Raw genomic sequence first — 16,970 nt, forward strand, 5'->3', positions numbered from 1 at the left:
GTCCTCCACATTTTTTTTTTTTTTTTTGAGGTCCCTCATTTTCCTCTTAGCAGCCTCTGCTTGGCGGGGATGCCTACCTTCCCCTGGCACACTGGATTCAATTTGGTGACTTCTTTGCTGGTTGCAAATTTCATATTGCTCCGCCTATTTTCATCTAGCCCTTTTCAGGTATTGATTCATATGGATATTCTTGCAGTAAGATTTTCACATCAGTTGGTTATTTTAGTTGCTGTTGCTCACCCCCAGTTGGATCGCTTTGACAATAAAGAAAATAAGATTTCTGAACTCGTCAAATTTTTTTCTCAGAGTCCATTGGGGGACATAGGTCCCACCCTCTGTGCTGTTGGCCTTATTATATTTTGGTTGCTACTGGTTGGATGCAGGGTTCTACGTGGGCTGGCTTAACATTTGTTTTGGTTTGCCAGTGTCCAGATCTCCTTAGGGTGACAGTATAATGGCCCGTACACACGATCCGAAAATCGGGTGACAGATCGCTTATTAGTCGTAAGTAGAAATTGAATAGGTTACTAAAGTCACAAAAATTCTCATACGACAGAAAAAAAAAATCAGAAGTCATGTGTTGTAATGTATTTGTATTGTATTTTCTGATGACAACTGTACTGACTAAACAAAAATCACACGTTCTGTACATACGAGGAAAATTTTCCTGCTTGTCAAAACGAATAATATCAGATGAACTGTCGTGATCGGCTCTCGAAAGCCCTGTACTAACGATCCGATTATCGTACGATTGCATAGAAAGCAATATTTTTCGTCCGATTTTCGGATTGTTTGTACGGCCATTACCCATATAACCAATAATTCATATATTCCTTTTTCTCTCATTGAAAGGATTTTACAGTAAGTGCAAAAATCTTAATATACTTATTGTAATTTTCAGTCTCACCTTCATGTGAAATATGATGACTTGATGAGTGTTACAACAGCAAAGCCATGAGTTTATATTTAGCTGAATGAGAAATTATGATATGCTAACTGATCAGTTTGTTGGCAGATACATATTTCATGGCTTTATTATTTGCAGGATATGATGGAGAAAATCTAGTTAAAGTGCTAAAGGACATTGAAAGCAGCACAATTCTTTTAATGGACCGATGGAATATTGAAGTCATACCTGAGAACCCCAATGAAAAAGGAGATCCTGTCCCATATGAAATCATCAATAACTACTTTTCCATTGGAGTGGTTTGTATTAATATTTATTTTCTTTCTGCAGTACAATCTTTAGTCAGCTATGTACATATAATACAGGTCTATATATTCTTTAACATGCCTTCTATAGAATATGAATGTGGTAGACATGAACCTCTGATGGCAGCTTTGCTCCCATTATTTCCTGTGGCTTAGAATCTCATTGCCTCCAGTGGGTTTTCAAGGCAAAATTGCGACAAAACAAAAAAAGGGTAATTGTTAGAGCAGCTTTGAAGCAACTGTTTTATCTAATTCTCTAAATGCAAAAAAGTGGCAACCACCCCTAACTATAACTAACCTTTGCAGTACATGGAAGCGTAACACACATCACAAACAAACAAAAGATTTCCCAACACGCTTAGCCTGCAAAACAACCAAATTGACCCTCTCTAACAGTTTACATTAAAAACAAAAGGTTTTGTTTGCACACATTTGCAAATATATGCGTAAGCTGCAGTGCCTATATCAGGGCTCCTCTGTAAACTGCTCTCAGATTTTCAGAGTCTCCTAAGTACTAGCTCATATATAGCAGTGGATAATTTAAGGGCAGGTGTGCCTGGAGGGAGCCCACTCCTCCTTAAAGGCACAGGGACACATGTGACGCCCAGCAAAAGCACAGTGGCAGCAAAGACATCCAGTGTGTCCCTGCACCCAGTTCTCTAAATAAGTGCATGACGGTAATTGGCCATGTACTGGCATTAGGTAGTAAGAGGATGTGTAGAAATGAAAAACAGGCGCATTTTTTATGGCTACAGAAAAATGGGAAGAAGTAATAACCCCTGTGAGATCTCACTCCAAATAAAAAGAGCTTTTTATGACATCCAGTCCAGTATTGGCTCTTGCTACTATCAGTCTAATCCTGTGAGGAGAGAGCTGGGGGTGTGGCTGACCTGCACTGTGTGTGTTATGGATGCACACAGCCCAGCTTGGGACCAGGCTCACTCGGGTGCCCTCTCAGGCTTGCTGAGGTCACACTCGGAGAAGAGGAGAGTGGACAGCGCCTGGAGTGGACCCCAGAAGAGGTTATAAGAAACCACTCTGTGCCATACCATTGCACAGGGCAGGCAAGTATACCAGGATTTTTTATTTTAATTTTAACCGGTTCCCGACCAGCGCACGCCTATGTACGTCGGCAGAATGGCACGGCTGGGCAAATGGGCGTCCCGGAAAAAAAAGAACGCTAAAAACCGCTAACGCGGAAAAACGCTAATAAACGCTATTGCAAAAACGCTGAAAAAAGTTTAAAAAACTCACTGCAAAGCTACTGGTGTTTTCATAACGTTATTTTAACATCCAGTGTGCATGAGGCCTAATTGAGTACTTGTTCTCAGGCACCCTTTTCTTGCCTGGACAGGTTCTCCACAATTCAATATCTACACATACTTTCAGTGGTCTTTACCACCAGAACGCAGTGCAGGAAACCCATGTTCTGTGTGAGTTTCCCAAACCGTGTTCAAAACACACTGGGTTTGCGATCTGCTGCAGGTGTCATTGTATTCCTAATGACACTTGAAGCGCAGATCGCAAACACAGTGCGTTTGTAAGCACTGGTTCTCATGGTACTGCAGTACCATTTGATCCATTTGCAGTGAGTTTTAAAGTTGTCCATGCACTTCTTTTGGTGTGCTCCAGTTCTATTTCAGCCCATTCAAATGAATGGGCTGAAAATCTCAATGCACTGAATCGCACAGGAATGCAGACCGCGTTCCAGTGCAATTCGGGTATGAACCGGTCCTCAGACAGTAATATCTTCACAAGATAAACTGTCCCGTTTTAAACATCTAAAATCTAGCTAATGATTTTTCCTTTAAATACAAATCCCAACTGGGTGCTTCATAAACACTCTGTGAAACTTTCCTAAATTTAGATTACTTTGGTCACACTTAACCCCATCTATGCTGGACACATTTTCATTATCCAATAATATTAACCCTATAGGGTGCTGCTCACTGGGAGACATAAATGTATTTAGTCATAAGGGAAAAGCAACACGTAATTTTTACTTCCTGTTCTGTGTTATACATAAAAAAAAGAGTGCAAGGAAATAGACACAATCTTATAAAACATCTTTTAAAGGCTGCTTGACATGATCACATCAACATTTAACTTTGTTAGACAGCATGTACAAATAAAATCATTGTGAAAAGATAACTCACCCCTGAAATATTCTTTTTTAACCCTTAAAAAAAGTAACTACAGTAGCACCTTGGATTACGAGCATAATCCGTTCCAGAAGAATGCTTGTAGTCCAAAGCACTCATATATCAAAGCGAGTTTCCCCATAGGAATCAATGGAAACTCAGATAATTCGTTCCAGTGTCACTGCTAGTGTATGCACTACCACATGTTGCCAGTGGTGGGGGGGGCGCCAGAGACCCTCTGAAACGCTCGGAGACCACTCGGAGACACTCGGGAATAGAGTGTATCAGAGTGTTTCCGAGCAACTCCGAGTGTCACCGGCGCCCCGCACCTCTGGCAACATGTGGTACTGCACACCCCAGAGGTTTGAATCCTGCTCATCTTGCGAGACAAGGCTCGTAAATCAAGTCAGGATTTTTTTTTAAAAACAGCTCTTATTGCGAAACGCTCGTAAACCGCATTACTCGCAATCCGAGGTTTTACTGTACATCACTACCAATTAATCAGTTTTATGGAAACCTTTACCTGTCATAGGTCCTTACAATGTTTCCTTTCTGCAGGATGCCTCCATTGCACATCGTTTCCACAATATGAGGGAGAAATATCCTGAGAAGTTTAACAGCAGGTGAATATGGGGATGCTGAGGTGCTGAAGTCTTGGGCTCAGTTCAAACTGCTGCGACAAGGGCTGAAATCGCACCCAAGTCAGACCAAAGTAGTGCAGGAACCTTTTCTAAAGTCGGAACGACTTGTGTAGTGTCAGTTAAAGCAGTTGTATAACCTGATGCATACTAGCTCATTATGAAATACTTACCTTAGAACGAGGCGTCGGCAGCTGATCCCAGTCATTTCCCCCTCAGTGTGTCTTCTGGCTTCGCGGCTCCGGCGCTGTGAGTGGCCGGAGCCGCGATGTCGGACCTTCACAGCGCATGCGCCTCTGACGTCAGTGGCTGCATGCAAAGTGAATATCTCCTAAACCATACAGGTTTAGGAGATATTCATTTTACCTACAGGTAAGCCTTATTATAGACTTACCTGTAGGTAAAAAAAAAAAAAAAGGCTATACAACCACTTTAAGACGGCTGTCATAGGAAAATATTAAATTTGACATGTCATGTGACTTGGGTTTCCACAAGTCGGATCCTATGTCACAGAGTGTGAACAGAGCCTTAAAATCTTATCTTTCAGAACTACATTTATTACTACTGCATATTGCCACATTTTTAAAGCTAAAGAAAACTATGCTAAACATACACAGATGAAATGAATGACTATTCAGAATATTTAATTTTTGGTTGGTAGGATGAAGAATAAACTCTGGTATTTCGAGTTTGCAACATCAGAAACAGTTTTCTCTACATGTAAGAAGTTAAAGGATTATGTAACAATAGAGGTGAGTGTTTCTACTAAAGTCTATCAGAGACAAAGCATACCATTGTACCTGTATCTGAAGAGTTTACTATAAAGTCCTGGCAATTACTGCCTTTCACCTGCTGGGGGCTCTCTGCTTTGGATTACCTCTGGCATTCTTTCCAGTGGTCACCAGAAGGTGGCTCTGTGCTGATCCTGAAGCTCTGTAATATTCAGACGCTGCACCATGTTGAAGGTGCTTCAGTACTTTGTTCAATGTATGCTCAAGCACCTTGTGAATGATCCTGTCCTTTACCATGCCTAGCTTTGTCATTTGTCTTACCCGCTTTCCATGCTTAGCCTGTAGTTATCTGGTTGTGCTTTGCACTTTCCTTCCTACTTGCATTTCCAGATTGATTTTGTTTCTATGCTTTTGTTACACATTGTCTGTATATACGATTGTCACTATACAGTACATTCCTGGTTATATTCAGTGTGTGTCTTAATGTGGGTTCTGAACCCTTTTCTGGTGTTTTTACATAATGACATCCTGCCAGATGGAAACCAATGTAACACTAATGCCCCGTACGCACGGTCGGATTTTCCGACGGAAAATGTGTGATAGGACCTTGTTGTCGGAAATTCCGACCGTGTGTAGGCTCCATCACACATTTTCCATCGGATTTTCCGACACACAAAGTTTGAGAGCAGGATATAAAATTTTCCGACAACAAAATCCGTTGTCGGAAATTCCGATCGTGTGTACACAAATCCGACGGACAAAGTGCCACACATGCTCAGAATAAATAAAGAGATGAAAGCTATTGGCCACTGCCCCGTTTATAGTCCCGACGTACGTGTTTTACGTCACCGCGTTCAGAACGATCGGATTTTCCGACAACTTTGTGTGACCGTGTGTATGCAAGACAAGTTTGAGCCAACATCCGTCAGAAAAAATCCATGGATTTTGTTGTCGGAATGTCCGAACAAAGTCCGACCGTGTGTATGGGGCATAACAGGTAAAATGGTAGTTGTCGGGACCTTACACTTACAAGTTGGCCATACATTAGTACAATATCGGTTGACATTTTTTGCTTTAAGAATGTTCGTTTCGACATTCTAATTATTAGTGGGGTCAAATCAATGGTCATTTTCTACCACATTGATGAAAAAAATTTAAAGGATAAGGATCGAAAAATTTTCCCCAAATGAGCTAACTTCTAACAGCGTATGTGCTTTTCATTCAGTAGGGTTAATTTGTTCCAAAATTGAATGTTAAAAACAAACAACATTTTTGAAGGTCTTTCGTACGTTGTTTTAGAAGTCATTGAAAATGTTCATACGAACGTTTGTTTGTTACTGTACTATCTACTGTTTTATTTGGATGTTTCCACCATAACAAAACATGGTAGGGGTAGGTGATTGCCACATCCTTGGTATATGGAAAAATGGAAATTCCCCCTAAATGGGATTTTATGCAGCAACAACACTACCAAAATTTCAAATAAAATCAATATTTATTGAAACAAATAAAAAAATAATCATTCACACGTGATGATCTCTGAAAAACACAACAATAGCACATAACATGGTCATTACAAGTGAATGCAAAATAGCATGTATTGATAAATTCAAATACGCTCCAATATCTGAGAAACAATCTTCGCTACCCGACGTGTTTCAGGTTCAAGCCCTTCGTCAGGGGTAAATATACAGGAGAAATATATGTTCAACATCATTATTCCTGACGAAGGGCTTGAACCTGAAACGTGTCGGGTACCGAAGATTGTTTCTCGGATATTGGAGAGTATTTGAATTTATCAATACATACTGTTTTGCATTCACCTGTAATGACCATGTTATGTGATATTGCTATGTTTTTCAGAGATCATCACATTTGTGAATGATCATTTTTTTCTATGTTTCAATAAATATTGATTTTATTTGAAATTTTGGTAGTGGTGTTGCCGTTTAAAATCCCATTTAGGGGGAATTTCCATTTTTCCATCTACTACTTTCTACAGCTTTACACATAGTAGGGATTCCTATAGCATGGTATATAATGGCATGAACTGCACAGGCGTTTTTCTACGTTTCCATTCAAAACATTCCACAGTGTTTCTTTTTATTCATTTCTATTTCAAATATATGGATTCAGTGAATATTCTAAATGCCAAAGTAAAAAGCAGTAGAGACCCATGTTTGCTCTTTCCCCCATGTATGGGGTGATCCTCTAACTTCAATATATCAATGCACTACTTGTGGGAAAGACCACCAAAAGAGAAGTTTTATATAAGGATCACAGAGTATCCACACTTAATATAAAAAGGTAAACTTTATCACAAAATATTGTCAAAATGCTCAAACCAATATTTCTGTAAACCTCCACCTTTTCCTTATCATTAAAAACATTATGACAGCGTTGTCTTTTTATATTAAGTGTGGATTCTCTTGGATCCTCATATACAACTTTTCTTTAGTGGTCTTTCCCACAAGTAGTGCATTCAATGAATCTTCAGTTACTTATTTTTGATTTGCTGATAGGAGAATCAAGGTTAAATTGGGGTTTTTCGAATGTATATAATGCCAAGAGAATTATAGCAGTGGTATTGCCCACTACATGCGATGTACTGCAAATTTGATCCATTTCTTTGTCCTGTGTGAGGTGCGAATCTGCCTTGCGTTTTGAGGTGGACAGGTGCGAATTTACAGCGATTTTACAGCAAATTTACTGAGAGTTTCAGGAGGCAGACAGTGAACAATTTGCATGTGGACTGTGTGCTCCGAGTTTAATGCAAATTCAATTGAAGCCTATGAAGATAAAATTTGCACTGCACCATAGGAATTTGCATAGCACCCTCAGCCAACACACACAGGACCCTTTTTTTTTCTTGCACCAAATTCGCAACGCATAGATGTGAACCAAAGCCATGGAATACTATGCTTTTTACTTGACCCGCGAATCTGTGTGTTCCTGAACACATCAAACCCACTGTAAATTTGCATCAGTGTGAACCCAGGCTTAAAGTGATTGCCTTCCGTGTGCTGAAGCCCCCTGATACTTACCTGAGGTCTATCTAGATCCAGCGATGTTGCACAAGACACTCGCTGGCCAGGACTCCCCTCCTCATTGGCTGAGACAGCAGTGCGGCGCCATTGGCTCCTGCTGCTCTCAAAGTCAGTCAGCTGATTAGGACAGAAAGGGGGTGGGACCGGGCCATGGCTCCCTGTCTGAATGGACACAGGGAGCTGTGGCTCGGCTTGGGTGCCCCCATAGCAAGCTGCTTGCTGTGGGGGCACTCAACAGGAGGGAGGGGCCAGGAGCACCAAAGAGGAACCCAAGAAGAGGAGGACCTGGGCTGCTCTGTGCAAAACCATTACACAGAGCAGGTAAATATATGTATGTTATTTTTAACTAAAAAAAAAACATGACTTTACAATCACTTTAAGAAAAATTATCTTTAGTAAAAACAATGCTTGATATTAGTAAAAATGTACCATAGTACTGTTTTTCCAAACCTGTCCTCAGGCCCAATCACCAGCTTATGTTCTATGGATAACCAAACCGCTCCTGATGTTACCCATAAAACATACACTGGGGTCTGCTGAGCTGATGAGATTGCATTACGTCCCCACATTCCAATATGGTGAAGAGGGGTAGAAAAAATCTCCATGGCTCATAAATTGGAACTTTACTCACAAAATAAAAATTTGCAAACAGACAGGCTTTGTAAGGCATATTAGGTCTCTTCTGCATTAAATAATTCTTACCTACTTGCTCTCAGTGTACACAGAGCTGCACATGAATAGCTCAGTGTACAATTTCAGCATCTTCTGAGATGAATGAACTCATGTGCTTGAGCAGGAGTTACATCATCCAGGCCCAGTCAATCAAGATGGTCGGCTGCTGGTGAGGGAGCTTGTTGACTCCACATCGCTGGAGTAGAGGTGAGTATAGTTCATTTTTATTGAGAAATCCTTATAAGGTGTTGGCCTTATCACAGATTATGACAAATCTACTAACAAATCTAGCACAAAAATCAAATGTTAATGTCTTTAGATAGTGAATAATATTAATACTATAGTACATTTAGTGTATTTTTTTAACTTTTGCTTATGTTTGTATCTGTTTAAGTGCTGCGACTCGCCTTTGGATCTCAGTTCTGTGTCTTTAGAAGGCATTGCTGTCATTAACATACCAAGCATGCATGGTGGCTCCAACCTGTGGGGAGAGACAAGGAAACCTTTGGGGGAAGCTCGAAACGCTTCATGTCAGAACTTACCAGAGGCCATCACTGATCCTGAGGCCTTAAAGTCATGTGTTCAAGGTGAGACAGAGGGCCTAAATTGTGTCCAAGATGTAGTACTTATTAGAGAGCAATAGTATTATGTCTAGCCAAGGGTAGGATAACCATGTTGGTCTCTCTAATTTTGTACTCGCAAAGATGGTATCCAGTTGAAAGAATCTCTTACAACATACAATTCAGTGGTCATTATTATGGCAGGACTGCTTAAAAGATTTTTTTTAATTGGTGCTTCTGTTTCAAAAAAGGAAAAATGTGGATAGATTAAAAGGAAGTCTCTAATGAAAGAAAAGTAGAGGTTTTTGCTAAACCTCCTCAATCAATATGCAGTTCATTATGAGGCAGTGTTGATTTCATCAACGAAAATATTTTTGTCTCTGAGGGGCGTGCCCGCTGCCTCACTCAGGAGCCGATGCACGTGCCCGGCAGACGCAATCGCTGGTGACAGAGAAAGAACATGGATCTGTGTATGTAAACACACAGATCCACATCCTGTCAGGGGAGAGGAGACAGATCGAGTGTTCCTAGTATATAGGAACACCGATCAGTCTCCTCCCGTAGTCAGTCCCATCCCCCCACAGTTATAATCACTCCCTAGGTAACACATTTAACCCCTTGATTGCCCCCTAGTGTTAACTCCAGTGACATCTATACAGTAATCAGTGCATATTTATAGCACTGATCACTATCTAAATGTCAGTGATCCCAAAATAGTGTCAAAAGTGTCCGATCTGTCCGCCTCATTGTCACAGTCACAATAAAAATCGCAGATCACCGCCATTATTAGTAGAAAAAAAAAATAATAATAAAAATGCCATAAATCTATCCCCTATTTTGTAGGCAATATAACTTTTGCGCAAACCAATCAATATTCGCTTATTGCGATTTTTTTTTTTTTACCAAAAATATGTAGAAGAATACATATTGGCCTAAACTGAAGAAAAAAATAGTTTTTTGGGGGGTTTTTTTTAAGATATTTATTATAGCAAAAAGTAAAAAATATTGTGTTTTTTTTCAAAATTGTCGCTATTTTTGTTTATAGCGCAAAAAATAAAAAAATTCAGAGGTGATCAAATACCACCAAAATGAAAGCTCTGTTTGTGGGAAAAAAATAATAAAAATGAGATTTGGGTACAGCGTTGCATGACCGCGCAATTGTCATTCAAAATGTTACAGAGCTGAAAGCTGAAAATTGACCTGGGCAGGAAGGGAGTGAAAATGCCCGGTGTTGGAGTGGTTAAAGTTGCACTTCTGTTTGTCAAGCAAATATTTTTGTTTGTTTATGAAACTTGGTTTTATTTATAAAGACGCTATATATGACAAAGGGCTAAATCTGTGTCTGTGGTGCATGTTCAAACCTTAAAACCATAAATAATAACATGTTATTAGATCTTTACTCCAGTAGTATACCCTATGTAGGCGTCGGGGATCGGGCAGCGGCGGACATTGAGGAGCGGCGGGTATCGGGGCATCGGCGGACATCAGGCTGTGGCGAGCATTGGGGCATCGGGTAGCGGCTCCTGTGTCTTCTCCTCCTCGCTTCCGCTGTGCGTCTCCTCCCCTCCTCCTAGGCATCCAATAGGATCGCCTGTCCTTTCAGCCAACCGGGTGACGGGTATCAGACCTGCTTCCCGATTGGCCGGGAGGAGGATCATTTGCTGTTGTAACACCTGGGTGGGCTCCTGGCGCAGTGCTCTGCGCCATGAGTCCATCCTATTTTGAAGCCTATTAGGCCCCTTTCACACTGGGGCAGGAGGTATACACCACTCCTTCACCGCTCCAAAGATGCTGCTAGCAGGACTTTTTTCAGCGTCCTGCCAGCACACCGCTCCAGTGTGAAAGCCCCGAGGCACAGCAGCGGCTGTTTCAGGTCAGTTTGCAGGCGCTATTTTTAGTGCAATAGCGCCTGCAAAAGGACCCAGTGTGAAAGGGGCCTTAGAGCCTCTAGCTCTAATCAGGTGCTTCAAAAAAACACCTCCGCTGCTGTAATTCAGGTACCCGGAGTCCTGAAAGGGGCCGGATGCCTTAATAGGGGGTGGTGGCAGCAATGGATAGAGCATGAATAGGAGGTGGCCGCCTTGGATAGAGGGGGCGGCGTTCGGGCATCCCTAATGGATGGGCCGCCACTGACGAACACTAAAATGGTATTTTAGTCAAAAGACTATTACTAAAACTAAATCGAAATTTGATGTCAAAATTAACAGTGTTATGAGGACTTTTTTTTAGCATTTCTCCTTGGAGCCACAGTTTTAGTCAAACTGGAATTTGACTCTGTACTTGGGTGGCAGTCAGGTGTTCATTTAGACCTGAAGAATACATTGTTGGTTTAGCTTTTTCCTGCTTTTATTTTCACAGACCTCAGTGATAAGAGGCTAGAAGTGGTGGGGCTTGAGGGTGCCATTGAGATGGGACAAATTTACACTGGACTAAAAAGTGCAAGAAAACGATTGGCCAAATGCTCAGAGCTTACTATTCGGTGAGTATTTATAACTTTGACTCTATACTGTTCATATATATATATATATATATATATATATATATATTACATTACATGTCGGTAATTGAGTATAACATAATGGTGATAACACTGGCAGTAGAGGATCCTTTTGTGTTTATATGGTAATCTCAGCTATTATCTGTGATGCGGGGGGGCACTTCTGACAGGCATCTCAGCTTGTTAAAAGGACTGGAGCGGTGTGCTGGCAGGACAGTAAAAAAAAGTCCTGCAAGCCGCATCTTTGCAGCGCTGTAGGAGTGATGTATACACCGCTCCTAAAGCGCCCCCCTGCCCATTGAAAACAATGGGGCAGCGTCGCTTTGTGGGCGGTTTTAACCCTTTTTTGGCCACTAGTGAGGGTTAAAACCGCCCCGCTAGCGCCCGAATAGCGCTGCAAAAAGGACAGTTTTTAGCGCCGTTTTACCGCCAACACACGCCTGCCCAAGTGTGAAAGTAGTCTTTGTCAAAAGGTTTTGTCAATTATATTTTGTGGTGATTTTCTAGGGATGACTATTACTTTTTTTTTTTTTTTTAGCTATCCCTTTCTAATTAAAACCTAGTCAATAAAAATATTTGTCCCCAGATTAAAGTCCAATTTGTCTTGAAAAAAAGACATGTAATATGTGAGGTTAGGCTATAAAAGCTCATATTTATAAGGTAAGGAACTGACACATCTCCAGGCTCAAGTTATGAAATATGTTTTGGTGTCATTTTTCAAACAGTGTCATTCTATTTCTATGTAAAATTTGAAAATCAAAATTCCTAAAATTCCTAAAAATTGAACAAATAAATTATACAGTTTAGCTGGGCTGACATTGTATAAAATGTAAACTTTTTTTTCATGCAGAACCACAAAGCCACTTCCAATGCAGATTGATGGGGAACCCTGGATGCAGCCTCCCTGCACGGTAATAACTCGTACCTGTTTTTAGAAACCATAGGAAGAAGATTGTTCTACAGTTGTCCCTTACCTCTGAATTTCAGGACTGGAGTTGTACAGTACTGCTATTGTACCAATTTCCTGGAAGCCTATTGTAGCATTGGTATTCATGACTCTGGCATGTTTATTGGATAAAGCAGTGCTAAAAGCAACAACGATGGAACTGTAAGACCCCTTTCACACTGAGGCATTTTTCAGGCGCTTTTGGGCTAACAATAGCGCCTTTAAAGCACCTTAAAAACGGCTCCCCTACAGTCTCAGTGTGAGAGCCCGAGTGCTTTCACACTGAGGCTATGCGCTGGCAGGACGTTAAAAAAACTCCTGCAAGCAGCATCTTTGGAGCGGTGTATACACCGCTCCTAAAGCACCCCTGCCTATTAAAATGAATGCGCAGAACCGCCGGCAAAGCCCTGCTGCAGTCGCGCTTTGCAGGTCGTTTTAACCCTTTTTCAGCCGCTGGGGGGGGTTAAAAGCGCCCCGCTAGCAGCCGAAAACCTCGCCAAAAACGATGGTAAAGCGCTACTAAAAATAGCGGCTCTTTACGGCCAACACCACTGATGCCTCAGTGTGAAAGCACCCTAACCCAAACCAACCAGTCAGAACTAATGTGGCCGCAGACAGTTAAATGAAATTTACTGGATTGCTTACACGTTGCTTTTTGCACAGATTTTTTGAAAATGGCTTCAAATCAAAGCTATGCACTGTGATCAAAGAATAAAAACTCTCATGTCCCTCACCATGTGATGCTGGCCTAATACAGACCCCGTAAAAGTAAAAATGTTACAGCTGTAACAAAAGAATGATTTGTGACAGGTAGAGAACAATATGCAATTCAGTTCATTTAGGCTGGCTCCACACCAATGCGTTTGTGCTTGATGATATCCTTTGGATGCCTCTTGAACATACACTGTTATTTGTTGATAGTGCATATAACATGACTTCTATGAGCCTGTCAACACATGTTGATGTGCTTAAAAAAAAAAGATTATTATTATACAGAATTTATATAGCGCTAACAGTTTACGCAGCGCTTTACAGTACAATTACAATACCCTTCAATACAGAAGGAATAGGAGGGCCCTGCTCATGGAGCTTACAATCTAAAGGCTAAAAAAAAAAATGTCAAGAACTTTTTTCTATAATGCAAATCAATGCAAGCCATTGAACTATCCCCATTGAAAACAGTAGCTACCCTGTGTTCAAATGGTGACTTGCATTAAAATGCATTGGTGTGTAGGAGCTCTAAACATTGCTTATGTGAATTCTTGAATTCTGAATTCTTGTATTAAGAGAGGTGTGAACTCCAGAGAGAGAGATATTATTTTGCCCCTGTACAAATCATTAGTAAGACCTCATCTGGAATATGCAGTTCAGTTTTGGGCACCAGTTCACAAAAAAGGATGTCAAGGAACTGGAGAAAGTGCAGAGAAGAGCAACCAACCTGATAAGAGGCACAGAGGAGCTCAGCTATGAGGAAAGACTAGAGCAGGGGTAGGCAACTTGGAGCCCTCCAGCTGTTGCAGAACTACAAGTCCCATCTTGCCTCTGGGAGTAATTGTAACTGCAATGCCTCATGGGAAATGTAGTTCCACAACAGCTGGAGGGCCCCAGGTTGCCTACCCCTGGATTAGAGTAACTGAATGTATTCTCTTGAGAAGAGGAGATTAAGGGGGGATATGATCAACATGTATAAATACATAAGTGGTCCATACAGTGAACTTGGTGTTGCGTTATTCACTTTAAGGTCATCACAGAGGATAAGGGGGCACTCTTTACATCTAGAGGAAAAGAGATTTAATCTCCAAATACGGAAAGGTTTCTTCGCAATAAGAGCTGTGAAAATGTGGAATAGACTCCTTCAAGAGCCGATTCTGGCTAGCTCACAATATAACTGGGTACTAACATTTATAGGTAAAGTTGATCCAGGGAATATCCAATTGCCCTTTGGGGGATCAGGAAGGAATTTTTCCCCTGCTGTAGCAAATTGGATCATGCTTTGCTGGGGTTTTCCATCTTCCTCTGGATCAACTGTAGATATGGGATTGTATGATTTTTTTTTTCTCTTTTATTGGTTAAACTAGATGGACTTGTGTCTTTTTTCAACCTGACTAACTATGAATGATCATTATATTCTGTCTTCCAGATTAAAATCACACACAAGAATCAGGCTCCAATGATGCTGGCACCCCCACCACGCTCTTCAAGCTTTTTTTCTCTTAAATAATATCTAGGGTGGACTTTCCTTATTTTGATGACGGTGACTCCTTCTGTCATCAGAAGTCAATGGACTATCAGCATAACCCCATCCCTTCCTATTTCTCTTGCTCTAACTGTGCTGCTGTCTCAGCCCATATACAGAAAACCCCATTGCCATCTGCAGTGCTTTACAGTAGTTTGGGTAACAGCTGGGCTGTCACTTATTTTAGAACACGTGTCCAATATATAAGCAGAGTGCCAGTTTCCTGTTCTATGAAAGCCTTAAATGCGGTCATATAATAATGACAATAGAATATATGTTATCTTTGAAGACCTGTAAAATATTCTCTCTGCACATGTATGCTTTGCTCTTAAAACCTGTTGTACAGATAATCGTGTTACTATAGCGTCTATAGTAATAGAAGAGTATATTTTCCATATTTTATTTCATTTTGTGCCACTTCCGCCGCCAAAAAAGTCCTTTTGGATTGTAATTGTTATGTTTACAGAATCCAGCATCTTTAGACTAGTGTTAGAAAAGAAGACTGGATTATTACAAAAAAAAAACTTGTCTATACAGAGAATGTTTAGAATATCACAGCCTGACCCCCTTTCACTTTTAAAGAGAAGACCTAATCTAAGGCGCCTGTCATGCTTGTGTTTAAGGGTGGGGTGGCGGCGGCTGCCCACAGCTGTACAGGATAGTACACAAGTTGCTTTGCCCTATGTTCTATAGGTGCAGTATACAGTAATAACAGCTCATGCAGAACATGACTCATGATCTTCTTTTGCAGTTAACATGGGTACGAACCACATAGGAGATCAGATCACACTGCACTGTTTTTATTTATGTATTTTGTCTATTTTTTTTAACTTATGAAGCATATACCGGGAATGATTATAAACCATGGCTGAGATTACTCTGATTTAGGGTCTAATTTAAAATAAATGAATAAAATAGTTGCGGTTATTAGACAGTGCTTCACATGGGAATCTCCACATGATGTGCTTTTTTGTTATTACTTTACCTCTTAACTGAAAATGTTAACATGAATGACGGATAATGTCATTGCTGATATGTGTACAAAAGATGCATGATGCGCCATGTGATGCCAGTTCCAGTGGCTCACTAATGAAGTCAGGTTCAGGATGACAGATTTGGAGCCTGCACCTTTCAAAGCTAGTCTACATGATTAGGGAAAGGTTAAAACCTCTGTCAAGTTGTTTGTGCCTCTGTTGCACAGATTTGTTCCTCATTTCTCTATAAAATGTCCCTGTGTTACTTCACTCCTGTCTCAGTGACTAAAGATGCAGTAGAAGGCTCTAACTATTACCCCCCCAAACTTTGTTCCTGTTGGGGATAGTTGCTCTCACATCCTGTTCTATATGGCACCAGTCATAAGAACAGAATGTGAATCTTTCTAACAGACAGACATCAGTACAACCTTGACAGAAGTTCTAACACCCTGTTCTATCCAAAAACAGAAAAAAAAAAATAACGTCTTTAAACCTGTACCATGAAACATATCAACCATAACCCATTGAGGCATGGACTTCATTAGACTTCTGAAGCTATGCTGTGGTATCTGGCACCAAGCTGACAGTAGATCTTTTAAATACTGTGAGGTGGGGGGCCTCCTTGTTTTTCCAGCACATCCCACAGACGCTCAGTTGATCTGGACTTCTCGAACTTGTCCTTATGTTCCTCAAACCATTCTTGAATTTATCGGACCAGACCACCTTTTTCCATTGCTCTGTGGTCCAGTTCTGATGCTCATGTACGCATTGTAGGCGCTTTTGGCTGTGGACACAGATCAGCATGGGCACCCCGTGGCTATGCAGCCCTATATGCAACAAACTGTGATGACCTGTGTGTTCTGATACCTTGCTTTTGGAGCCAGCATCAACTTTTTCAGCAATCAGAGCTATAGTAGCTCTTCTATGGAAGTTTACGACTTGGGCCAGCTCATTGATGCTTTCTATGTGCATCAATGAGCCTTGCTTACCCATAACCCTGTCAGTTTTCCTTCCTTGGACATTTTTTGGTCGTTTCTGACCTCTTCAGCCTAGGAACATTCCACAAGAACTGCAGTGTTGGAGATTATTAGATGCAGTAATCCAGCCATTACATTTAGGCCCTTGTCAAAGTCACTCAAATTCTTACACACTCATTTTTTCTGTTTTCAAACACATCAACTTCAGGGACAATCTATTCCCCTTCTAATATATCTAACCACTTTCAGATGCCATTGTGACAAGATAGTCAATGTTCATCTTGTTACCTGTCAGTGATCATAATGTTATGCCTGATTGGTGTATAAGCTACAACTGCA

General features: G+C 40.9%; 1 protein-coding gene across 6 annotated transcripts in view; it reads left to right on the top strand.

Annotated features, from left to right (window-relative positions):
* Positions 1 to 15,599, top strand: part of DGKA (diacylglycerol kinase alpha) — a 340,054-nt gene extending 324,455 nt beyond the window's left edge. For all 6 annotated transcript variants that reach the window (XM_073613952.1, XM_073613953.1, XM_073613954.1 and 3 more), the window contains 7 exons: positions 1,046 to 1,206; positions 3,912 to 3,976; positions 4,653 to 4,743; positions 8,836 to 9,028; positions 11,360 to 11,480; positions 12,349 to 12,409; positions 14,585 to 15,599. In XM_073613952.1, the coding sequence (XP_073470053.1) occupies positions 1,046 to 1,206; positions 3,912 to 3,976; positions 4,653 to 4,743; positions 8,836 to 9,028; positions 11,360 to 11,480; positions 12,349 to 12,409; positions 14,585 to 14,665 (773 nt within the window). In that variant the 3' untranslated portion in view covers positions 14,666 to 15,599. The remainder of the gene's footprint in view (positions 1 to 1,045; positions 1,207 to 3,911; positions 3,977 to 4,652; positions 4,744 to 8,835; positions 9,029 to 11,359; positions 11,481 to 12,348; positions 12,410 to 14,584) is intronic.
* The last annotated feature ends 1,371 nt before the right edge of the window (positions 15,600 to 16,970 follow it).

Source organism: Aquarana catesbeiana, linkage group LG02 (assembly GCF_042186555.1).
Source record: "Aquarana catesbeiana isolate 2022-GZ linkage group LG02, ASM4218655v1, whole genome shotgun sequence".
NCBI lineage: Eukaryota > Metazoa > Chordata > Amphibia > Anura > Ranidae > Aquarana > Aquarana catesbeiana.